Raw genomic sequence first — 27,392 nt, 5'->3', positions numbered from 1 at the left:
TGGCTGCTTTTTTATATAGCGCTTTTATCCAAATCGCTTTAACAATTTGTTACTCACATTTTACCCATTCACTCACACATTCACACACCGACGGCGGAGGCAACCATTCTTCTTTTCTGAGGAAAAGGCTTCATTTTCCCCTCTCCCCTCCCCTCCCTCTCTCTCTCTCTCTCTCTCTCTCTCTCTCTCTCTCTCTGACAGGTCAGTTATATGCTTCCTTCTCTCTCTCTCTCTCTCTCTCTCTCTCTCTCTCTCTCTCTCTCTCTCTCTCTCTCTCTCTCTCTCTCTCTCTCTCTATATATATATATATGATTCCTTATATATATATATTTATATGATTCCTTATATATATATATATTAAGGCTGTCAAAGTTAACACGATATTAACGTAAGTATATATATGATTCCTTTTCTCTCTCTCTCTGACAGTTCAGTTATAGGCTTCATTCTATCTCTCTCTCTCTCTCTCTCTCTCTCTCTCTCTCTCTCTCTCTCGCTCTCTCTCTCTCTCTCTCTCTCTCTCTCTCTCTCTCTCTCTCTCTCTCTCTCTCTCTCTCTCTCTCTCTATATATATATTTATATGATTCCTTATATATATATATATATTTATATGATTCCTTATATATATATATATATATATATATTAAGGCTGTCAAAGTTAACGCGATATTAACGTAAATATATATATGATTCCTTTTCTCTCTCTCTCTGACAGTTCAGTTTATAGGCTTCATTCTATCTCTCTCTCTCTCTCTCTCTCTCTCTCTCTCTCTCTCTCTTCAGTCTCCATCCACCCCGCCAGCATGACTCTTATCTCAGGCACCGATTGTAAATGATGTCTCTGACATTTCCTACGTCTCCTCATTATGACCCTACGGCCGCATGACTGCTTTAAAAAGTCCTTGAAATTCAAATCAACCATTCACATTGAATGTTTTGTTCATCCATGATTTAAAAAAAAAAGCAGTTAGCAAGGTATTGTTCAGTATCTCTATTATCACCGTAATCAATCACACAGGTAACTGACAGGTCTCTGACTGCGTTCACAATGTCCCACGCACCACTTGCCTGTTTGCAATTAATTATCTGGGACACTGACCTGTTTACCACCACTCACGCAATGGGTACCAAAAACATTATGGGACAAATGTGGGTGTCCCCCATAACACAAATTAGTTTATGGTTAGGTTATGGTTATGATTAGGTTATGGTTAGGGTTAGGATAGGGTTAGGAATAAGGTTATGGTTAGTTACAGAATGCATGTAAGTCTATGTAATGTCCCCATATTTCACATAAACAAACATGTGTGTGTGTGTCTGTGCCTGTGTGTGTGTGTGTGCCTGTGTGTGTGCCTGTGTGTACTGTATGTGCCTGTGTGTGTGCCTGTGTGTGTCTGCCTGTGTGCCTGTGTGTGTGTGCCTGTGTGTGTGCCTGTGTGTGTGTGTGTGTGTGCCTGTATGTGTGCCTGACCTGTGTGTGTGTGTGCCTGTGCCTGTGTGTGCCTGTGTGTGTCTCGGAGCAGCCTACTGGGACACACGTAAAGGCAGCCAGCCGGTGGAGATGTCTACCATCGAGCACAGCCACCGCGACCCCGTCTACAAGGTCATCTGGCTGCAGTCCAAGACGGGAACCGACATGTTCTCTGCCTCCACCGACGGTCAGGTGAGACGAGCCTCCTCTCTCTCTCTCCTCTCTCTCTCTCCTCTCTCTCTCTCTCTCTCTCTCTCTCTCTCTCTCTCTCTCTCTCTCTCTCTCTCTCTCTCTCTCTCTCTCTCTCTCTCTCTTTCTCTCTCTCTCTCTCTCTCTTTGTAATTATACTACGAGGTGACCACCCTCTATGTATTTATCTAGTTGTCTGTCTGTCTGTCTGTCTGTCTGTCTGTCTGTCTGTCTGTCTGTCTGTCTGTCTGTCTGTCTGTGTCACTAGGTGCTGTGGTGGGACATCCGGAAGCTGAGTGAGCCCACTGAGCGTCTGGTTCTGGACCCCAATAAGAAGGGTAACCTGGACCACGCCCTGGGTGCCATCTCCTTAGAGTTTGACACCACCATGGTGAGTGAGTCCAGAGCTCCAGCTTTTCAAAAGATACTTGTGTGTTAAAATGACTCAATCTTTGTGTAATTTTCACAACCCCTAGAAAATCACACTTCAGCAGCAAGGAACTATCTGTGCAGCGTTGCTATATTTTCAACCCGGGGAGCTGACACCTTGTCTACACTAGCCAGGGTTTAGCCGTTTTGTCTTGTTTTGAACCTTTGCCAAACCTGGCTGAGACGGACACCTTTCACAACCTTGCAAATGCCAGCTGGAAAGATTGCCTAGCAACCGGAGAGTTTACAAGAAACACAATGGAGACACAAAACCAACCACACCATACCATGCTAGACCATGCTAGACCATGGCTAGCCCCAGCCAGGCTGAACACAGCTAATGGAGACAGAAACCCAACCCAACCATACCATACCATGCTAGACCATGGCTAGCCCCAGCCAGGCTGAACACAGCTAATGGAGACACAAACCCAACCATACCATACCATGCTAGACCATGGCTAGCCCCAGCCAGGCTGAACACAGCTAATGGAGACACAAACCCAACCATACCATACCATGCTAGACCATGGCTAGCCCAAGCCAGGCTGAACACAGCTAATGGAGACACAAACCCAACCATACCATACCATGCTAGACCATGGCTAGCCCCAGCCAAGTAATTGTACTACGAGGTGCCCTCCCTCTATGTATTCCCATCCATGTATGTATAACACTCATGCTGCAACCACTAAAACAATCACTTTAAACAAAATTGGAGGTATTGTATAGTATAGTTTAGATACATTAAGTATAAAAATGACGGAGTTAAAATTGTATATCGTATAGTAGTGTACATGGGAACCAGTTTCTCAGGAACTTGGCATGTCTTTTTTTACCATGCACATCTTGTGTCTTACCTATTTTCTTTTTTTCTTCTATGCCTATTTTATTATTGTATTTTGCACAATCGCACCCGCATTTCACTGTATGCCCTGGTATGTATTTAAGCATTACATCACACGCAGGAGTGGGTTATGAGAATTAGACCATGCCTAGGGGTGGTCTAATAACCCACGACTGCGCGTGGTTTAATGGCTTTTATACAACTGCCGCATTCATCCAACCTTATTGCTATACAATAAACACACATTAACTGAAGATTTATTGACAACCATCAGCTGAGAAAGTTGTTCAAAAAAAAAAAAAAAATTGCCTCCGTGTGGAAGCAGCTCGGAGGTGCGCTGTTTCAAGGCAAGAATGAAGTGAGCGTGGGTTATTGGTTTGATTGATTGATTGATTGAAAATTGTATTAATGTCTGCTTTGTTTCGAACTGGTTAAGAACTGTTAAGAACTTCATTCTTAGATGCTTCTATAGAAAGTAGGTAAAAAAAAATATTTGAACCTACTTTCTATAGAAGCAGCTGGGAGGTGCGCTGTTTTAAGTGAGCGTGTGTTATTGAATTGATTGATTGATTGATTGAACATTTTATTAATGTCCGCCTTGTTTCAAACTGGTTAGGCTTAGGCCCTCTTTCGAATTTTTTATATGTGCATTAAATGAGAGGGAGGAATAAAAAATTACTCTGAGGTTTTTTATGGTGGAGCTCTGGGATACATGACAAGTATCAAAGTTGAGGGAGATGTCCTGAAACAGGCCTCTGTGGTTTGGGGGGCAAGCCTCAAGATTTTGTAATTGGGAGGAATCATTTGGCTTCATAGGTATATATAATTGGGTGTCATCAGCGTAAAAATGAAAGTTTATGCCAAATTTGCGTATGATATTGCCGAGGGGTAGCATGTAAATCGAAAATAGCAAAGGGCCCAGGACAGAGCATTGTGGGACCCCGCATTGCACTGGGAGGGTCTCGGATGTTAAATCATTATAGACCACGCACGCAGTGTGTTCTATCAGTTAAATAAGATTTAAACCAAGCAAGTGCGTGACCCCGAATGCCAACATGATTCTCAAGCCGACCTAGAAGAATCGAATGATCGATAGTATCAAAGGCTGCACTGAGATCAAGCAATAAGAGCACAGAAGTTAGGTTTGAGTCAAGAGAGAGCAGTAAGTCATTTGTGACTTTAGTAGCCGCCGTTTCGGTGGAGTGTAAGGCTCTAAAGCCAGATTGAAAAGATTCATTAAGATTATTGTTTGATAGATGGTCAGTAAGTTGCGTTGCGACAATCCGTTCTAATATTTTGGATAGGAACGGAAGATTGGAGATGGGTCTGTAATTTTTTAAGATTAGAGGGTCGAGGTTCGGTTTTTTAAGTAGTGGTTTAATGACAGATGATTTAAAGGCCAGGGGTACCACGCCAGTAGACAGGGAGGTGTTGAAGATATTGAGTAGGGCAGGGCTTTTTTGATGAGAGTTGCTGGAAGAGGGTCAAACAGATAGGTTGAGGGTTTAGCCGCGCCAACCAATTTAGAGAGGGCACTAAGTGAGACGTTTTCAAGGCAGCATAGCTATGGCTGGATTCAAAGTCAGGGGGAAAGCCCATCAGAGGTTGGGAGGGACTCTGATTGTTGAGTAAGCCAACAATTTCATCTCTTATGAGATGCATTTTCTTGGTAAAGAATTTAATTAATTCGTTAGCCGAGAACGCATGGTTTAGGGCATTTGGTTATTTCTGAGTAAGTTTTACAACTGTGTCAAACAGAAACTTTGAGTTGTTTTTGTTTTCATTAATGAGCCTGGAAAAATATGAGGTTTTGGCAAGTGAGAGTGCCTTTTTGTAGTTACGTAAACTATCATTCCAGGCAAGGCGGAATACTTAGAGTTTGGTCGAACGCCATTTATGTTCAAATTTGCGACATGCCTTTTTAAAGGAGCGAGTTTCCTCCGTAAACCAGGGAGTTTGTTTTTGCGGAGCACGTTTAATTTTAGGCTTAAGGGGAGCGACAATGTCGAGCGTGATACGAAGGGCGGCGTTAAGTTTGTCTGTAAAGAGATCAAGGGGGCCAGAGTAAGAGAGGAAGGGAGAGAGAGCAGGAACATAGGGAGAAACGGTCAAATCTGACACAGTGAGACCGCGGGCTAGGACTAAGTCAAGGGTGTTCCCACCACTATGAGTGGGTTGGTCAACGATTTGAATGAGACCGACAGAGTCAATGATGTCGGTAAAAGCCTTATTTAGGGGATCTAGAGTTTTGTTGGAATGAATGTTAAAATCACCAACAATTGGCGCCCCAGTGGCGAACCACATAGCGCGCTCAGCCGCGACACGGGCGACCCAGGTTCTATTCCCGAACCCGTCGTTATTTCCCGAATGTCTTCCCCCCACTCTGTCTCACCAACAATTAAAATGTTATCTGAGTGTGTAACAAGCTCAGAGATGAAAGTGGAAAACTCATCTAGGAAGAGGGTGTAAGGGCCTGGGGGCGGTAAAGGACAGCCATTACAAAGGATGCAGTGGAGGTAGGAATCAGACCGCCACACTTTCTGTTGGGGGGAGAGGGACGCAACAGGAGCACCTCAAACGAGGAAAACTTACAGTTTGCGTCGGATGTAAAGTTGTGCTTAGAGTCGTAAATTAGAGCAACTCCGCCTCCTTTTTTGGAGGTGCGTGCGATATGGGAGCTACTAAAATTAGGGGGTGAAGCCTCGTTTAAGGGCAGAAAGTCATTAGGTTTAAGCCATGTCTCAGTGAGGCCCAATAAGTCGAGACTATGGTCTGTTATCAGTTCATTTACCAAAAGAGCTTTGGTTGGCAGAGAGCGAATGTTGATAAGGCCAACCTTCACACACACTGTATATTTAACAGCGCGATTTTCAGCCATGCGGGTAGGTTTAATCGCAATTAAGTTGGCATGGTTTATCGCACAAGGACGAGCTGGGTAAAGCGGAGCGTAACGAGATATTCTAGTTTTGATTGGATATACCGGGTTAAGGATAGAGATAGAAAGAGAGGAGTGGGGAACCTGGTGGAGGAGGGACCCAGCATGGTTAGGAAAGGTATAGGGATTGGCAGGCTCCATCGGTTTAGCATGACTAGCAGGCTCGCTACAAGCCTGTACCCTGGCATGCTTGTGGGGTGGCTGTCAGCCCGAAGTTCTATGTTTCCAGTCCAGTTCCCTACTCCCACTCACTGCGGATCTCAGAGCGAGGGAGGGGGGCGCGGCTGGCGAGGGGGATCCTTCAGAGAGTGAGGCAGGGGACCCATCCACGCCTCCTGCGTGTCGGCTACAGGCGTGGTACCAGGAGCAGCAGTGAAGGACATTCCTGCATGACCAGTCTGCTGTAACACCTGTTCCCACGCCCCGGGAGAGGAGGTCAGTTTCGGTCTGGGGGTGAAGACCGGGAAACCAGGGCGCCTAGAAATGCTAGGAGTAGCTGGCAGATCCTCCTCCCGCTCCTGTGGTGGGGGGCCCAGACAGCTCCTAGCCATAGGAGTGGGTGAGCCTGACCCCGGACGTTGCCTCTTGGCCCCTGGTGTCCGGTGGTCAAGCTACACACTCTCCAGGATGTTGAATCTGTTGGAGAGTGAGAGAGACTCATGGGGTGGAGGGCTAAGACGAGAGTCCCAGGTTCGCCTCTTACGCCTCGACTGCACTTTAGACCAGGCCTGGGGAGGGGGGTGAGTAGGAGTGGAGCTAGAGAGCTTGGGCTTGGCTCCTGCTTCCTGTATAGGCTCTCCCTAGAAGATCCACCCGAACTGGGGGCGGGGGGTGCTTCTCTCAGGTCAGCCGACAGGATGGTCTCCCAATGTCTCTGCTCCTCCAGATGGATGGTGGTGAGGAGGGAGACCCGCTCCAGCAAATCCTCCAACTGCTTGGCGATCTGGCAACAGCCAGTAGTGGAACACTCCAGTGGGGACTGGTGTCTGATGTCATCCTGGAGCTGTAGGCTCAGGTAGAGCAGGCTGGAGGCTAAGTGGAGCTGGAGGCTCAGTGGAATAGACTGAAGGCCCAGGTAGAGCAGCCTGCAGGCCTAGTGGAGCTGGAGGTCCTCAGGTGGAGATGGAGGCCCAGTAGAGCTGGAGGCCTCTCCCAGGAAATCCCTGCGGGGACAGAGAAAAAATCTGCCAGTATACAAGTGGTGGATAGATGACAGGTAGCAGGCAGGCTGTTAGTTGGTGTGATGTTTATAGGGCATGGGTTAAGACTTACACACGAGGCCTCACAGAAGAGGCCACAGTGTTGAGAAGATGAAATCAAGCCTACCCTAAATAGCCTACCCGTGTAACAGAGACTTACTCACGAGGACCTCAGAGAGGTCCGTTGCGGTGAGAGAATGGTCTAGCTAGCTTGGTTAGCTTAAGTAGGCTATGCAGTAGCAGGAGAGTTAGTAGCCTATCAGCTAATGGCACCGGCAACTCCAGCTGAGGTCAGGACTTACCACAGAGGCCCAGAGAACTGGGCCTGTTGCGGGGAGTATACGCAGTAGGATCCGCTGGTTCTGCTTTAGGGCTGGTGGGTAGCTGTTGGTAGCGAGTTGCTGCAGGGCTGGTGGGTAGCTGTTGGTAGCTAGCTGTTGGTAGCTAGCTGCTGCAGGGCTCTTGATAAAACATATAAAAATCCCAAAGTCCAAATCGGACCGGATTGGTGGAATGACCCAGCTGTTGGTAGCTAGCTTCTGTATGGCTGGTGGCTAGCTGCCTGAGCAATGAAAAATCCTTACTCAGGGTTGAAAGAATGGCAGGGTGAAGGATAAAATACTTGTTTTAAAAAGAGTGCAAAATATCTTAAAAGCTAATAAAAACAAACAAAATAAGAACAAACACTGGACAGAGACTATTTCCTTGCTGCCATCTTGGATATCCCAGCATGCAAGGCTCTAGGAAGGAGTCCTTTGGCCAGAATGGCATCTAACAACAGACTTCCCGCGATTTTTATTTTGTTCCACAATGACTCATGACCCACCAATTACATAATCCAACATTGTGTAAGAAACTAACACATTCCACATGACAGAATTGTTTTTGAATTAGTCGTTATGACGCTTTCAACACATCCATTTGTAAAGATTATTGTCCGGCATCTTGGTTTTTCCTACAAAGTCGAAACTGGCGGAGTGATTGTAATTGGTTGTGGGCGGGTTCTGGGATCATGAGCGTGGGTTATGAGAAATAACCACGTCTAACTTGACTGTTTCAGCCAATCAGAATTGAGGAATTTGCATGCTGTTGTATAAGTGACAAATATAACCCCTTGATTCTATTCTTGATTCTTGTCTATGACCATGTGTGCCCTTGCTGCTTCCTGTCTCCTCAGCCTACCAAGTTCATGGTGGGGACTGAGCAAGGCCTGGTGGTGTCCTGCAACCGTAAGGCCAAGACGCCGGCGGAGAAGATCGTGTGTACATTCGCTGGTCACCACGGTCCCGTCTACGCCCTGCAGAGGAACCCTTTCCTGCCCAAGAACTTCCTCACCGTGGGAGACTGGACCGCCCGCATCTGGTCCGAGGACATCAAGGAGTCCCCCATCATGTGGACCAAGTAAGAGAAACATGTTGTGTGTTGATACTATATAGGAACCACATGTCATACTTTAACACCAGTGTGTTGTGTGGCAGTTGTGTAAAAAGTACCCAGAAATTACAGTTAAGTGAAAGTATGGGTACCGTCTCAAAATCTTACTCAAGTAAAAGTCAGAGTATCTGGCTAAAAACACACTTGAGTAAAAGTGAAAAAGTTTCTACTTTTAAATGTACTTAAGTACTAAAAAGTTAAAGTTAAAACTTTTTTTCTGACTGTCTATTCTTCTGATAGCAGGTGTTTAATCAAAGATCCCCGCTTTCTAGGCTTGCACAAGGACCAATCAGCATGGGTATGGGCGGGTTCATTTTCCATTGATGGTGATTTGATTGGCTGTTTTTAAATAACGTGCAGCCGTAAGATTAATAACGTTAACGTTAGTTCGGCCAGAGAAACAAATATACTAATTAAAAACGTTGGACCTGCGATATTTGTACTTTGTACTGTGTAGGTCTGCATTTTAAATGTAAGGAGTGAAAAGTATGTTTTTTTTTCTCTGAAATGTAATCGAGTAAAAGTATAAGTATACAAACCTAATAATACTTGAGTAAAGTACAAATCCCCAAAAACAGTACTTAAGTATTGTAACAAAGTACAATAGTACTCAAGTACTTTACTCCCCTGTGTGTGTTGATACTATAGGAACCACATGTCGTACTTAACAGACGCGTGCTGGAGTCCGGTCAGACCCTCTGTGTTCTTCACTCTGAAGATGGATGGGACACTGGATGTGTGGGACATCCTCTTCAAGCAGAACGACCCCATGCTCAGCCTCAAAGTACACACGCACACGCCCACGCGCGAGCACACACACACACACACACACACACACACACACACACACACACACACACACACACACACACACACACACACACACACACACACACACACACACACACACACGAACAATAAACACTATGCAACAACCATCAAATGCACACAGCACACACACCCACACGCACACACTCACTTAAACCACACAAACACACTTTATATTTATTGATAAAGGATTTGCACTACAACTCGTACACCCACTGTAAATTGTACCTAAATTGCACCTCATCCCATTTCTGCCTTGCACTATATAGTATTGTATTAGTACACTGCACAGTATTGTATATTATATGGTAACTCAGTTACGTCTATTCTGCATCGAACATTGTACATATGTACATTGTACATACTGAACACTCCCTCCCCTTTTTTTACTTCTAATTTACATGCTATACTATGTTATTTTATTTCATACTTATCTTGTCTTGCACAGTCTCTGGAGCGTAACAGTAAGAAGCATTTTGTATAAAAGTATTCTGTACTTCTGTATGACAACTATTAAAGAAACTTGAAACTTGAACTTGAAACACACAGTGTTGGGTTACATTCACATTTCAAATACTTCTGAGCAACTTTGCCTCCAAATCTCATAGGATATGAGGCTAAACTGATTCATTTAGTAATTGACTGCTTTGTCAATGCTATCTTAATAATAAACACTGTTAGGACTATCTGACTCTTAATAATAAACACTGATAGTGATAGGACTATCTGACTCTTAATAATAAACACTGATATGACTATCTGACTCTTAATAATAAACAATGTTAGGACTATCTGACTCTTAATAAACACTGTTAGGACTATCTGACTCTTAATAATAAACACTGACTATATGACTCTTAATAAACACTGTGTGGACTCTGGTGCACTGTGTTACTATGTTAATAAAGACCATGTATACTATCATCATCATCACTATTACTACTGGTCTGATTGAATCCTGCTACTCACTACTGTTCACAACTGTTATCACTAGGGATGTCCGATATTATCGGCCCACCGATATTATTGGCCGATATCGGCATTAAAATGTGATATTGGAAAATATATATATTTTTTTTTTTTTTTTTTACATTTCTATAACCTTTATTTACCCAGGCAAGCAAGTAAGAACAAATTCTGATTTTATTTATTGTCAAAAGTATGCATAATGTGTTAATTCCACAATAAGAGATATGTAATGTTAATTACCTGAAATTATTCCATTTTTGGGCGGGGGAAACCCTGCATATATCGGTATCGGTTGATATCGGTTGATTAAGAGTTGAACAATATCGGTATATCGGTATCGGTAAAAAAGCCAATATCGAGCATCCCTAGTTATCACTATTATCACTATCATCATTATTATGTTGCACTTTGTTCTATGTTATATGCTCTATTTATTACTATTACTTATTCTACCTGTAACCCCCCCCCCCCCCCCCCATGCTGCTATGACACCTGCATTCCCATTCATTAATAAAGGAACACTTGACTTGACTACAAATCTATTCACTCATGGCATTGTAATGTGCCTTGGATAAAAGGGTCCATCGCATAATTAGATTAGATTAGATTAGATTAGATTGTACTTTATTGTCATTATATTTGCATACAATGAGATTCGGGACTCAAATTTAAGGTGCAGTAATAAAATCACACAAGTAATGAAAGAGAAACATAAAATACTACACAGAAACATAAAATACTATACAAGAAACATTAAATACTATACAAGAAACATTAAATACTATACAGAAACATTAAATACTATACAATAGACAATGTTACAATACTGTACAATATACAAAATAACAATACACAAATAACAATCACAGTGTCAGACGGTAGTGGGTGGGTATTGCATTACATGTTATATCATGTAATGGTGTATATAATGTTATGTTGTGTTGATGTTGTCGTTAGGTGTGTGACGAGGCTCTCTACAGCCTGAGGGTGCAGGATAATGGGCGCTTCCTGGCCTGTGGTTCTCAGATGGGCACTGCCACCTTGCTGGAGATCTCGCCTGGGCTCTGCACCCTACAGAGGAATGAGAAGAACCTGGTCACTGCTGTAAGACTTTAACACACTATACTCCTTATAGTAGGGCTGGGCAATCCATATTAACATCTACAATTTATTTGTGTGATTGTATCGTGATTTAAAAAGAAAATTATATCCTGGGAATTGTTATACATTCCATTGAAGGAATCAAGTTGGCCTTCTCAACTGTGTTCATAGTATTCACTTCCATCATTGTAATTAGATGGAATTCAGGATCTGTGGTCCCGAGAGGTAGGAATTTGAATACTGATGTTGAAATTAATATCAGACAGAGTAGGAGACTATCTATAATTCAATAAGATAGTTTATTTACAATATGGATCCATACAGTTAGTATAATAACAAAGATACAAGTATTACAAGATTGGATAAAAAGAAGGAGAGTGGTGAGACTGAAGAGGAGATGGAGGAGAAGAGAGTGATGAGAGTGAAGAGGAGATAGAGGAGAAGAGAGTGATGAGAGAAGAGGAGAGAGAGGAGAAGAGAGAGTGATGAGAGAGGGGAGAAGAGAGTGATGAGAGAAGAGGAGAGAGGAGAAGAGAGTGATGAGAGTGAAGAGGAGAGAGAGGATAGTAACGTCACGTTTATGCGTACATGATATTTAGACTTGTTCCATATAAGTACAACTCGGTAGAGCACTCTGCTTGGTACATACTGTACATCATAGAGTGTTTACATCAACTCGGTAGAGCACTCTGCTTGGTACATACAGTACAGTACATCATATACTGTAGCGTTTACATCAACTTGGTAGAGCACTCTGCTTGGTACATACAGTACAGTACATCATATAGCGTTTACATCAACTTGGTAGAGCACTCTGCTTGGTACATACAGTACAGTACATCATAGAGTGTTTACATCAACTCGGTAGAGCACTCTGCTTGGTACATACAGTACATCATAGAGTGTTTACATCAACTCGGTAGAGCACTCTGCTTGGTACATACTGTACATCATAGAGTGTTTACATCAACTCGGTAGAGCACTCTGCTTGGTACATACAGTACATCATAGAGTGTTTACATCAACTCGGTAGAGCACTCTGCTTGGTACATACAGTACATCATAGAGTGTTTACATCAACTCGGTAGAGCACTCTGCTTGGTACATACAGTACATCATAGAGTGTTTACATCAACTCGGTAGAGCACTCTGCTTGGTACATACAGTACATCATAGAGTGTTTACATCAACTCGGTAGAGCACTCTGCTTGGTACATACAGTACATCATAGAGTGTTTACATCAACTCGGTAGAGCACTCTGCTTGGTACATACTGTACAGTACATACTGTACATACTGTACAGTACTGTTTCAGCTACTGTACGTAGCTGAAAAAGAGCATCTGTGCTCAGCGAACCTACCCTGGGTAAATAAAGGTTAAACAATATAGTGTTTACATCAGCTGTCATAAGGAGGCAGCAACAGGCACTGACTGACTCCGGCAAAACTCCATTTAAGGCCACATTTGACTGTGGACACGATGTACAGGATCATGATAGGATGTGTGAATCTAATTTCTCCTCGTTACAATCATCATCACAGACAAAAAAGCAAATGAGAACAGGTGTTCATCATTAAATGACAACCGTGACAGACTGCATGGAGCCATATTGACACCTCCTGAGAGGACTAGGAATATTTTTTTTTACTTTATTGCAAACAGCAATACAATATGACAGTACAGACAAAATAAAATAAAGTAAACATTTACAAATAAATAACCTTGAGGACTAGGAATCTAAACTGTCATTTTATTTCTCTGAATCTGTGATCAGCTGGAGTACGAAAGTGTGACTGTCTCAAGTTTTCAAGTTTTGTTTTATTTGTCACATAAAGTCAAGGGGCGAAACTTTTGTTTGAGAAGTGGGGGACACACAATTATTATGGGATGGGGAATATGTGCGTGCGCGATAGATTATTATTTTAGCGTGTAGCTCAAATCATACCCGCAACGATTTCCATTTAACCATCCTTTTCTTCATTAGCCATACTCCTCTCGACATGTCATTGCACAAACGTACACAGAAAAAGTCTTGCATATTAATTAACGCTATAATGTTATTTTTGGGACTGTGAAAAGTGAGAGGGACAAAAACAAGATTTTGCAAAGTGAGGGGGACATGTCCCCCCGGTCCCTAGTCGAAATGTCTCCCCTGTATAAAGTACATTACAGTCGAATGCTTGGTTCTGTATAGACCTGTTCGCTGTATACAAACACACCGTGTTCGAGCCAGTTCAGTTCAGACTTTATTGTCCCTCAAGGGGAAATTTGCTTTGCAGCAGTGGTAGAGACAACAACAACAACAACAAATAACACAACACAAGAAACATCACATCTTACAGAATCCAACCAGGAAAAAGAAAAGGAAAAGGAAAATGAAAATGCAATACTGTTATTTTAAAGGAAGTTATGTGCATTTAGTGCCCTGGGGATGTATGGAAATTTAAATCTGTTGCTCTTTAGCCTGGGGAGCCTATATCTCCTGCCAGAGGGGAGGGGGACAAACTCCTCCAAGAGAGGATGGTCAGAGGCTGAGCTGTCTAAGATCGTCTGAGCCTTCAGCAGAATTTGTCTGTTATAAATGCCTGCCAATCAGCAATACCAACTGAGTCATGTGACTAAGTTGCTCCCTACCTGCGCAGCTTCATGGAGCTTTATGGAGAATCCATGACACCAGTGGCGGCTGGTCAATAGGGGCGCTAGAGCGCCGCCCTCCCTGGTTAAAAGAGAGAAGAAGAAGATTTTTTTTTAAAGCCCTAGAAATAAAATAAACATGTTTAAAATGAATAATATTTACTAATTTTAAGTATGTTTGTGTTTCCAATGCACAATATAACGTTAATATATCAAATATAAATAATTGTTTTCATTAACAGGAAGTGACTGTCTGCTAGAGAATAATACCGCCTCTATAGCCGCATTTCTCCTGGGCTAGACGCATATCGCTTACAGTGGGCGTGCACTGGTTTCATCGCTGTATCCGTCGCAGCCAATCAGTGCGTAATTCGCTGTGCGTTGAAATATGATGTATTATGATGGAAACCGGGCGCGTTTTCAAGCAATCTATTATCATCTAAGCAAGCAGCGTCAATACTTTCCGTAGCCGCATTTCTCGGAGACGCTCTCTGATTGGCCGACGCCAGTTTCTACACTAGCCACTATTCGAAGTAGGAGGGACTGGGAGTCGGAGACTCATGTTACTGACCACCAGAGTAGGTTAAGGTTAGAGTTTGTCTTAGTTAGAGCGTGACGGCAAGTTCTTTCGACGGTTAAGCTTAGGAATAGGCACTCTTTCAAAGTTGGTTAAGGTTAGAGTTTGTCTTAGAGCAGGGCGATAGACGCCAGGTAGTTTGCAGGCTGTTAGATGCGGAAATGGGCAACACTGCTCATCAGTACTTGTCGTGCTAACAAGAAGCTATTTGCTGGACAGTCAGTACATCAACAGTCTGGGACTATGGGACAGTGGACATTATACACTTTATCAAGCCCTCCTGGACGGTGGACCACGTTTAAACTAAACAGTGAGTTAATGCATCTCTCTCTCGCTCGCTCTCTCTCTCTCTCTCTTGCTCTCTCTCTCTCGCTCTCTCTCTCTCTCTCTCTCGCTCTCTCTCTCTCGCTCTCTCTCTCGCTCTCTCTCTCTCTCTGTCTCTCTCTCTCTCTCTCTCTCGCTCTCTCTCTCGCTCTCTCTCTCTCGCTCTCTCAACACAGCGTGTTAATTTTGCAGCGCGTGATGCATAATGTATGAATGAATGAATGGTAACTTGTTTAAAATGACAAGATATATATATGTGTTCATTATTGTATTGATCATACGTGTACTAGTGTAGTATGAATGAACTCGACGTTGGAAACGTTGTCAGTCAGTGTCCGCTTGGTCAGCTTGCCCCCGCCCCCCCCAAATGTAGTTTACACCGGCCGCCACTGCATGACACTCCCCTGAATAAAAGTAGTTTCAAACAAAAACAGCTGGAAGTCATTTAGCCAAATCAGCATGGCTGCGAGTGTGAGTCTTTCACCTTTTACATATCTACTGTAGCTTTGGCATGGATTGATTGTTTAGATCGCTAGCATGGCTAACAAATGCAAATATATTGTAGTCTGCCCTGTTGTTCTGACCAGGATTTACGTTCCTTTTGCCCCACTGATGCGCATGCACACTGAGTCTGACGTGGACAGCGAACAGGTCTATGAGCCCCCTGAGAAACTGTGTGTCCGACGGCCCGTCTGCGTTTTTTTGCCTCCTTCAGATGTTTGAGCGGGAGACCAAGCGAGAGAAGATTCTGGAAGCGCGCCAACGCGAGATGCGTTTGAAGGAGCGCAGCCGCTCGGAGCAGAGCAAGGAGGACGACGCCAACAGGGAGACGGACGGAGCGGAGAGCCCCTCGTTGCTCATAGCGCGCGCGGAGGCCGAGTTCTTCGAGGCGGTCGACTCGGAGATCAAGAGGAGAGAGACGGAAGAGGAGACGCACAGGGTCAGCATCAGTTATACATCAGTTAACAGTTATAAATATGATCTTATCTTATATATGTGTCAGGTGAAACACATGGTCAGCATCACCAGTTATAAATATGATCTTATCTTATCTTATATATATGTCAGGTGAAACACAGGCTAGCATCATCAGAGTATAAATATGATCTTATCTTATCTATGTCAGGTGAAACACAGGGTCAGCATCATTAGAGTTATAAATTACCGTATGTTATGAATGAGAGTTAAAAAATAGGGAAACAAGTCCAAAACCACGCACTCCAGGTTTTTCAAATGTATTGGCAGCCTGAAATCATGACGTTTCGGTGTGAACACACCTTCTTCAGAAATGGCTTGCATGAAGCATGAAGGGTAAGTGACCAAATTGATACAAATCAAACAGGAAGTGACAACATAGGAAGTGACAACACATTCCAACAAGACATCTGCACAAAATACAATTTACAAGCACAACCTCTTCAGAAGCATGAAAAGCAGAAAGATATATAAGGCTGTCAATCAATTAAAATATTTAATCTGATTAATCGCATGATTGTCCATAGTTAACTCACGATTAATCGCAAATTAATCGCATATTTTTAATCTGTTCTAAATCTACCTTAAACAGATATTTTTCAAGTTTTAATACTCTTATCAACATGAGTCAACAAATGCTTGCTTTATGCAGCCATTTAACACAAAAGGATGACCCTCATGCATAGCAAATTTGCATACAATTCAAAACAGAGTGATGCAAAAAATAACTTAAAGGTGACATGCATTATAAATGTCTTTTTTGAGTCTCTAGCATTGTATTATAGTAATAGGAGTTAGTAAAGAAAATAATAATTTAAAACAATGAATAAAGTGTGCATGCAATAATAGGGGAAAGAAAATGTTAGGAACTTGTTACATTCACCCCCCCTCTCTCTCTATCTCACACACACACACACACACACACACACACACACACACACACACACACACACACACACACACACACACACACACACACACACACACACACACACACACACACACACACACACACACACACACACACACACACACACACACACACACACACACGCACGCACAAAATGAGTGAATGTAAATATAGAGGTAAACGAGAACTTACTGTCCCACCGTCCACCGGGACGCGTGTAGCTTTATGCCAAGCAAGCAGTGCAAAAATTTACCGTAGTGGCATGCAGTAATGCGCCTTTCATTTTCCGCCGCCCAGCGCCCAGGTCGCGCGGAAATAGGCTGTCTATTGCCATTCTCTTTGACAAACTCTAACCTTAACCAGCTCCTTAACAACGCCTAAACTTAACCGTTCTAACCTTAACCAACTCCGAAACCATGCCTAACCTTAACCATAGAAATTATATTGCCATTCTCTTTGACAAACTCTAACCTTAACCAGCTCCTTAACAGCGCCTAAACTTAACCGTTCTAACCTTAACCAACTCCGAAACAATGCCTAACCTTAACCTTAACCTTAACCATGCCTAACCTTAACCGGCGAAATAACCTTAACCGGCGAAATAATACACGTTAAAAAAAAATCACGTTAAAAAATATTTTCGATGGGATTCGAACTCGCCAGCAAACAAGCCATAGGATCCACAGCCATGTGTCCTTGCCAATTGAGCTATTGGTAGATACTGAATAAGGGGCGGTGACTTATATATATTGAGCTCCGCTCAAGGCGGGATCTCATGCGCATGCGCGGGCACCTCGCGCGAGCACGCCGGCGCACGCACGCACCTGAGCGAGCACGCCGCCGCCGGTGCACGCACGGTAGCATTTGTCTGAAAAGAAGGGCGCTTTACCGCACGCTAGTGCGGTGACGAATGCGGAAGCATTTTTGCACTGCTTGCTTGGCATTAACGTACAGGCCACCGGGACATGTGCTATTTCCACCCACATCTCCACCTGGCTGTGGAACGTGCACATTAACCCGGTCACATCCACCACATTAACCCAGTCAGTGAATGTCAATATTTCCCAGGAAATGTGTGCAATCACAGTTTTAAGATAATTTGTGTATATATATATATATATATAGATAGATAGATAGATAGATAGATAGATAGATAGATAGATAGATAGATAGATAGATAGATAGATAGATAGATAGATAAGATCATATTTGTAACTCTGTAATGATGCTGACCCTGCATTTATAAGATAAGACCATTTGTTTTATGGCTAATATTCCAAATGGCAATTTTCCATGTTTGTCTTGTACCCAATGGCATGGCATGATTAAAGAGAAATGTTATTTACAACCAAGTACAGGTAGGAGTATCGCTGTTAGAGGCCGGATCACCTGTAATTCTGATTTTGTGGTTTACTTGCTCAAATGTCCTTGCAACCTTTACTATGTTGGAAAAACAAGAAGACATTTTAAAAATCATATTTCTGAGCACAAATGTTCTATAAGAAGAAATTACGAGAAGTCTTCAGTTGCAAGGCACTTTAATAAGTTAGGACATGATATTTATGGCTTAAAAATACATGGGTTTAGAGCAAGTCTTGAGACCGCCAAGAGGGGGCGACAGAGACAGGCTCTTGCTTCAAAGGGAAAGCTTTTATATTTCATGTCTGACTTTGACTTTTCTGGATTGTTTAGAGCCTAGAGGCCTCAATGAGGAAAATGTTTTGATCTGTTTCATTTGATTGTTTATTTATGAATTATTTTTATTTTCATTTATCATTCATTTATATTTATAATTTAAAGACTGCTGCTATGGGTCATGACTCATGAGTGTTTATATTTCAGTAGTTTCCGAAACTCTTTAATCGTGCCATGCCACTGGGTACAAGCCAAACATGGAAAATTGCCATTTGGAATATTAGCCATAAAACAAATGGTCTTATCTTATAAATGCAGGGTCAGCATCATTACAGAGTTACAAATATGATCTTATCTTATCTTTTATATATATATATGTGTGACCGGGTTAATGTGGTGGATGTGACCGGGTTAATGTGCACGTTCCACAGCCAGGTGGAGATGTGGGTGGAAATAGCACATGTCCCGGTGGACGGTGGGACAGTAAGTTCTCGTTTACCTCTATATTTACATTCACTCATACATTCACTTTTTTTTTAGCTACTGTCTAATCTACATTGTATATAGTCCTGTATACTGTCCATATGTTACTTTATGTTTATAGTGTACTATATGTTACTTTATGTTTATATTAGATCTTGTTTTTTATATACACGGGAAGGGGGAAACGCAATTTCATGTCTCTGTATGTCTTGCACATTACGGAGGTGTAGTCTGACGTCACTGGGTGTTCCACCCGTATAGGGATTTATCATTGGGAAAATGGATTATCGGCTATTGTAACAATTCTGCCGCATGAACATTGGCAAGCTTTCCATTTTTGCACAAAATGAGTTCCCTTCTACCACTAACATTATTGTTTAAGCATTTTTGGTTGAAATAAAGGTAGTTATAAGGTTTTTAATTTGTCGTAAAAAAGAACTACATTTACCAGTAGTCAGCCTGTTGTTCAGTAGGCAGCTGTCGCCTACCTCACATCCAGGGGTGCAGTCGTAATATGGGCCAAGGCCAAACGCCACGTGAACGCGCGCTCCCGCGCGCACGCGCATACATGTATCTCTCCTCTTTCATGAGTCGGAGCTGGGGACGAGACGGCGGTCTTTTGTCACATAACACACGCCCAACACTCCACACACACGCACACACACACACGCACACACAGTGATATCACCTAGACTTTGCATAATAATAGGATGCGCACAATTCTGCCTCAGTGATGAAGCCCAAACGTCGTTTGACCGCGTATGCCCAGCACTGCACCCCTGCTCACGTCACGGCAAGCTGATACCAAGCTAGCTAGCTAGCTAACGTTAACGTTACCCCGCTAAACGTACTAGATGTTAGCAATATGTCTACTGTCGTGAACCATTTTAAATTGGGGCATGTAGAGGAGTTTTGGGAACGAGTAAAATGTGCAGGTCCTCTTCTCAGACCTGTGGGGCAAGCACTGCACACGCATCATGCTGGCTAGCAAGCTAGCTAGCTACACGTCACGGCCTGTTGATACCACGATAGCTAACTAACGTTAACGTTACAAGCTCAAAAACCTTATAACTACTACTACTGTCGTGTCCATAAGTTCCCTGGCAGAATACTTTGTTTGTGAGGACAAAAGTATACAAAGAGGAGAGAACCATTTTAAATCGGGGCATGTTAGAGGAGTTTCGGGAATGCCGGCTAGCAAGCTAGCTAGCTACTAACGTCATGTAAAAAACAATAACGTTATAAACTATACACAATATGTACAACGAAACAATGATTTACATTAGTATTTACAGTGATTTAATATGCAGCGAAATAACGTTATACGATTTAAAATATAAACAAATATGGTAACGTGATTGTTGCTTTTAAAAATGGTGGTTGGCTTTAGAGATTAATGGTTACGATCACCAGAGAGATACTAGCCACAGATTCAGGGTCAGTTATTTTCCCATTGTACGAATTGTTAAGCTTATGAAATGTAAGGGAAATCTGATCCTAGGTCTGTGACTACAGGCAGGAGGCTACGCTGTGGTGACGTCAGTCAGCAGCGCCAAATAGCAGTGTAGTTTCCCAGCGAACGAAAACATAAACGTTGTTATTTTGCTACGATTTTTACGATTAATTGCGAATATTTTCATGTTGAGCTATAGATTGTGGATGAATACGCACATACTTTATTTATCTAAAACGAGAGATGGAAAAGGCTCACAGGCCGGCAGCAGCGGAGGCGTCATGGCATGATCACTTAACTCAATCAGGATATGAGCCAACAAGACAACCTCCGGCTTTCCCTTTTTGTTATTTTACCTTTATTTTTTAATTCTTCAATACAAAACATGCAAACAGAAACAATATAAAAATAAAACAATAGAGTCTTTTCTCTCTGTATTTCACACAGTCTACACACATTCTGGTCCCTCCATCTCCCCACCTTTCCTCAAGCCTTTCCCTCTGCTGTGTCAAACCTTTCCATCACATAGATCTCATGGATCACATCCATCCATTTTCATTCATCCACTTCCCTGTGAGCGCCTTTTGGTTGCCACCCAAAAATATATATATACTTGTTGTCGTTATCCTTTATATCGAAATCTATTTCCCCCCCCCAAATACATAATTTCACATTTTAATGGTATTTCTACTTTTAGTATTTCTTCCATGTATGTGTGGGATGAGTCTGCTCCTGCATCTCTATTTTTTTCTTTGAAAGCTCCGGGCTTTCCACCCACATTTCCCGTCTGGCCAGCGAATGTGTAAACAAATGGTACAAAATGTGCAAAATCTGTTCCATCGGTGTCATCAGTGATGTCACTTGGGTAACGAGGGCAATGATGACGTCAGCTAACAGGATTTGGCTAAATCTACGCCATTAACTGTTGGGGGTTTTGATCAAACTCAATGTTCAACCATTTCTGACCCATGTAAACCAATAAGGCTGTAGAGGAATTCTCAACGAAAATGCCATAATTGAATTGACTGAATTGAAAATTGAAAAGAGTTAATTTGCAGAAACAGTTCCACGTTTGTATTTATGATATGTATATTTTTATATTATCATTATCCTTTTATTATATTTATTTATTATCTGTTAAAAATGTATTTATTATATATTTATTTAGTATCTGTTAATAAGTAAATTGCGCATAAATCTACTTGCGCATTGGCAAATCATTAAAACATTTTATTTATTATCTGTTTTTGCAAATTAACTCTCCATGTTTATATTATATAGAATTTATTAGCAGCATACCACAATTGAACATTTCCCATCGTACACGTGTTTTTAATCAATCATATTGAGTATACCGTATGTGATGTTTCTTACCATGAAATCCTCCCTTTTCTTTATATTTCAGGAGAAAGACGTGAAGAAAAAGAAGTGAAGAAGAAGAAAAAGAAGTCGACGAATGAAGCAAAGACGGGACATTCTGTCAGATAGACGAGCCACACACAGTACTCCTGAACCTGCACTGCATGTCTTATTCTATCATATTAAAGGTGCTATAGATCAGTGGTTCCCAAAGTCGGGGTCGCGACCCAAAGGTGGGCCGCGAGCAGCCACGGGAGGGCCGCGAGATGATTTAAAAAAAGAAAGAAAAAAAGAAAAAAATGTGTCAGGCCACTGAACTTAGAAGCAAGCCAGGACAGTGTTTCTAGTTGTATTCTAAAATTCTATTCTATTGTATTCTAAAATGTGACTATATGGTTTTATATTAACTTAATAAATAAACAAAAACGAAAAATCTACTTATTTCAACGAACATTTCAAACGAAATAACAGATTATGCACATAAAATGCTGAAAACAACCGAAGCAACAATAGTATTTTAATGAGGCTATTATTATTATCATTATTATTTTGCAACAAGTTAGCCCTCTCATAAATAGCACATATAAATGAATAACTAACTTAATAGGATTGAAGTGATATTTGGCTTAAAAAATCGGTTGCATGGAGAAAAAAAAAGAAAAGAAAAGCCTGACGATGTGCATTGGGCCGCGGCTTTCTGACGCCTTATTTTCTGGGTCCCGGCCTGAAAAGTTTGGGAACCCCTGGCCTATGTGACCGTTACCAATGCTGTCCAGTTGCTTGCGACTTTTCTCCTGGAAAACATAGGTGATGACATCATTGTTGTGTCACCCGCAGGCTGTTCCAATGCATTGAGACACATGGGCCTGCAATGCAGTGCAGCTTCTCTTTGCTAATTTTTTTTATAGGGGAAGCATTGAGACAGTTTACAGCTAGTAAAATTGTACAAACTACAGCCGTTAGGGGTACTGTTTCATTTACCTTTTAATAATGTGCTAAAAAAGTTCTAAATAAATAACTTTTATGGGAGGCCACTTGTTTACCATTCTGCCCGTAGTCGTCCCGTGCAATGCAAAGCCTGCATCCTGACAAAGAAAAAGTACACAAGGGACAATGGTCAAGTTAAAGTGGTAATCTGTAAACTCCTCATTTGTGTTTATTTAGGGGACATCTATTGGCGAAAAGTAGTCATTGCTGCTGTGTTTTTGCACTGTATTGACTTGCTATCCATCTTGAAAATCCATGTTAACCATGAATGAGTCTGTCAGCCTTCTACTCATTCCACATAAACTACTGTTGCTGGTAGTGATGTAAAACACTTCACTTCATGTGTGCCGAATAATCTTCCCTGGAATGTCTTACCAGACACCAGTGTTTAGAACAGCTGAGCACAGCAGATGAAAAAGCATTTGTGAACTGGGCATAGGTAGAATCGCTATTGTGTTATATCATTTGGCGACAGAGAGGGGCAGAATAGACACCTTTAAAAAAAAATTACATGAAAATGTTTGAGATTATTACTTTGAAATAAAAGCAGTGGGGACATTTGTAGTCATGTTAATATGGAGTGTGCGTGTTTGCTCACGTGGGAAGTCTTGGGTAATGCGCTTCCCTAAAAAGCCAAAACGCCTTCTGTCGCCAATGTGGTTGTGCAGTGCACATTACCCAGAGTGCTTTGCATGCATATGTAAATGAACATATAATTTGTCAACTTTAGCAACTTCTTTTACATTTGATATTTCTGCCCTAAACTGGGGTAATTTATGAAATAGAGAACACTATTTATCCATGCCATTGTACTTGAATGGTAGATTTGTCTTCAAAATACACCCAAAAAAAGAAGCTAGAGGACCGTTTGTGTGGGTGCCTTTGCGTGCAGTCGGGTGGGAACAATGTGGCCCTTACCCAGCATTCTTGTGCAGAGGCAATATCGTAGTCTATGAAGTTTATCTGAGACGTGATTTTTGCTGGTTGAAAACTTAACCCAATACCCCGCCAGGATGACTTGAAATATAGTCGCCCATGGCAATTTTTTAAAGTCTCTAAGGAGACTTATCAATGTGTCAAAGTAATCATTGTTATTGCGGCTAAGTCAATGAGCTAGGCCTATGACAGTGGTTCTCAACTGGTCTAGCCTCGGGACCCAACATTTTCCTTAGTCATTAAGTCACGACCCAAAATTTTGAACCACTATGATTTATGTAAAAAAAAAATGCAGTATTACGCAATCTTTCAAAACATGAAATAAACACAAAAAAGTGCAACAAAAGTGCAACTATTGCTAGTAAAAACCCAATGAAATTAAATAATAATAAATAATATTATGCTTCAGCAGACTTCTTAGCTTAACATAACAGACCTAAGTTTGGGGGAACTAATGGATAACTGGGGTTGCAACAAAAGTGCAACTAAGGGCTAAAAACACAATGAAATAAAATAATAATAATAATAATAATAATAATAATTAATAATAATAATAATAATAATAATAATAATAATAATAATAATAATAATAATAATAATAATAATAATAATAATAATAATAATAATATATCCTTCTTAGCAGACTTCTTAGCTTAACATCCCAGGGAACTAATGGGATAACTGGGGATGTTGTTTGCTCCTGACAAGAGTCTCAAAGTCTGGGGTGATGGTAGACAAAGCAACTCTGAGGTTGTGCTCAATGTCCAATCTGTTCCTCCGCTTGTCTTCAGCTGGACCAGAGCTGAGAAGCCACTTTCACAAAGATAGGTAGTGCAAAAAAAAGTATATAAAAAAAAATATATATATAAATTTTTAATTTTTTTACTCAAAATGGCCCTGCGACCCACTTTTGGGTTGCGACCCACCTGCAAGTATAGATAACAGTCAGCCACTAGATGTCGCACTAGAGCATGTCATATCCAATCAGGTGCCTTCCATGTGGGGAAATGGGAAGTAGGGAGGAGATACCAACAACATTCATTTTGGACCCACACATATATTTTTTTAAATTATGAATTAATTAATAAAAAAAAATATTGGGGGGGGGGGCAAACTTTTATTCCACACCTTTCTAAACACTTTTTATGATTACTCGTATCGCATCTAAAATATTTATCTCTAAATCATCACAGTATGATGTCCTTACTGATTAAAATAAATCTATTTTGACGTCAGATTCTTTTGAGATATTTACATTTTCTTTAAATAATAACCCATCAGGTTATCATCAGGTTATCATGGTGCCTAGTTTGAATCAGATTAGCAGCAATACCATAGTGAGCCTCATCAGCCAGGCGTTCTAAAGCACTATTTTTTTATTTTTTTATTTAACCTTTATTTAACCAGGAAGTCCCATTGAGATACAAGATCTCTTTTGCAAGGGAGACCTGGCCAAGATGACAGCAATAACACCCGCAAACATCAGACAGCAATAAAATGTGCGGTACATCTGTTAAGGTTTGACACCGACCCCAAACGCAACGACACAAGAGAGTAGGATTCAGAGTTGCCAAAAACAAGGGCTTGTTTATTAAGACTAAATAAACAGCACAGACTTGGAAGAGTTCAAACAAAGAATGGAATACAAGCAAGGATGAATGTTGCTGCTCTGCAGCTTCTCCCGGGATGGTAGTCTCCCGGGATGGTAGTCTGCAGACTTCTCTCGGCAGAATCTCCGAGGTGGTTGCGGGACCGAGAGAGAGCGGGGGAGCGAGTTAACTCAGAGTGCAGGTGGAACAGAGCAGGTGAACAGGAGAGGTGACTTGTACCCGAAAACAGAGTTATCCAAGTGACTGAATCTTCGGTGTAAATACACACTGTGAGTAACGTTCCAAACACAATCCCAAGTGATAGATATCTTCGGTGCAAAATAAACACTGTGAGCGAAGTCCCAAAATACAATTCCAATGTGATAATATCTTCGGTGTGTAAACACACAGTGGGAGATGTTAGGCCAAAATATTATCCCAATGAAACAATCCAAAAAAGGCTAAACGCTGGGTGAGTGACTGTCTGATAAAAAGCTGGAAATCTTCAGTGTTATATAAACACACGAAAAACGGAATTGGATCAAAGACAGTCATAAAAACTCACCCAGGCGTTGTGCGTAAAGAGCGTTGGAACAGAACGGAGCGAGCGCGTCGCCACGGGGAAAGGGTGTCCAAGAGGAATGCTTCTTGAATATCCTGGAGGCAAAGCACAGGGAAACAACAGCAGGCAGCAGGAACGGCGAATGCAACTGAAATATCAAAACGATCCAACAAAACTTGAATGGGGAAACGGGGTATAAATAATACGGGAATGCTTAATTGACAAGCAGTGACAGCTGAGGGAAGTGATTGATAAGCGTGTGGACGGGGGAGAACCAATCAACGACGTCTCTGGGAAGAAGCGTGTGAATAGGGGAATGAAATGATTAACAGAAAACAAATGGAACCAGAGCGAGTAGGCTTAAAGGAACAGAGCGAGTAAGTGAGCAAAGGACAAAACCTCACAGTACCCCCCCCTCCACGGGAGCCACCCGGCGACCAGGCCGACCCGGCTCGTCAGGATGGGCACGATGGAAGTCAGTGATCAAGCCGGGATCCACGATGAGCTGCCGGGAGACCCAGCTACGCTCCTCAGGGCCGTAACCCTCCCAGTCCACCAGGTATTGGAACCCCCGGCCCCGCCGACGAACGCCCATCAACCGGCGGACCTGCCACTGGGGGTGACCATCCACCAACACGGGAGGCGGAGGATCAGGAGCTGGAGGCATAAGGGGACTGAGGGAGACGGGCTTAACCCGGGAGACATGGAACACAGGGTGAATGTGCATGGACGCAGGAAGTTTCAGGCGTAGGGCCGCCGGACTGAGTACCTTCAGGACCTCGAAAGGTCCGACGAAACGGGGGTTGAGCTTCTTGGCCGAGGACCGAAGCGGGAGGTCCTTTGCGGAGAGCCACACCCTCTGCCCAGGGAGGTAAGTCAGCGCAGGAACCCGGCGCCGGTCGGCACCACGACAGGCGCGCTCAGATGTCCGGAGCAGCGCGGTCCTGGTGATCTCCCAAACTCGTCGGCAGCGGTCGAGGTGGTCCTGCACGGAGGGAACTGCCACTTCCGCCTCCTGTGCGGGGAAAAGAGGGGGTTGGTAGCCCAGGGAAACCTCAAATGGTGAGAGGCCGGTGGCGGAACTGACCATTGAATTGATGGAGTATTCAACCCAGGGAAGGAAACGGCTCCAGGATGCCGGTCTCTCGGCTGCCACACACCGAAGAGCAGACTCCACGCTCTGGTTCATCCTCTCCGTCTGTCCGTTAGTCTGGGGATGATAACCAGAGGAAAGACTGACCGTCGCCCCCAATCCCTTGCAAAAGGCCCGCCATACCTGGGAGGTGAACTGGGGCCCCCGGTCAGAGACGATGTCCTGGGGAAACCCATGAAGGCGGAACACGTGGTGAGTCAGGAGGTCCGCCGTCTCGGCCGCCGAGGGAAGCTTGGAAAGGGCCACGAGGTGAACCCCCTTGCTGAATCGATCCACCACGGTCAGAAGGCAAGTGTTCCCCTGGGAGGAGGGAAGACCTGTGACGAAGTCTAGCGCCACATGTGACCAAGGACGGCTTGGAACGGGAAGTGGCTGTAAGAGCCCGGAGGGTGCCTGGTGTGAGGCCTTGCTG

General features: G+C 42.7%; 1 protein-coding gene across 1 annotated transcript in view; it reads left to right on the top strand.

The window, feature by feature from the left end:
- dnai2b (dynein, axonemal, intermediate chain 2b) overlaps window positions 1–21,867 on the top strand; it is a gene marked incomplete at its 5' end in the record, with an annotated part of 63,613 nt that extends 41,746 nt beyond the window's left edge. Inside the window, 7 exons of the mRNA XM_084330323.1 lie at window positions 1,524–1,663; window positions 1,929–2,051; window positions 8,248–8,471; window positions 9,153–9,288; window positions 11,259–11,405; window positions 15,654–15,878; window positions 21,800–21,867. Coding sequence (XP_084186449.1) covers window positions 1,524–1,663; window positions 1,929–2,051; window positions 8,248–8,471; window positions 9,153–9,288; window positions 11,259–11,405; window positions 15,654–15,878; window positions 21,800–21,826 — 1,022 coding nt within the window. The 3' untranslated portion in view covers window positions 21,827–21,867. The remainder of the gene's footprint in view (window positions 1–1,523; window positions 1,664–1,928; window positions 2,052–8,247; window positions 8,472–9,152; window positions 9,289–11,258; window positions 11,406–15,653; window positions 15,879–21,799) is intronic.
- Between the last annotated feature and the right edge of the window lie 5,525 nt (window positions 21,868–27,392).

Source organism: Notolepis coatsorum (assembly GCF_963971535.1).
Source record: "Notolepis coatsorum genome assembly, chromosome: 15".
NCBI classification, from domain to species: Eukaryota; Metazoa; Chordata; class Actinopteri; order Aulopiformes; family Paralepididae; genus Notolepis; species Notolepis coatsorum.
The sequence above is the reverse complement of the archived record's forward strand: the minus strand, read 5'-3'. Positions and strand labels throughout refer to the sequence as shown.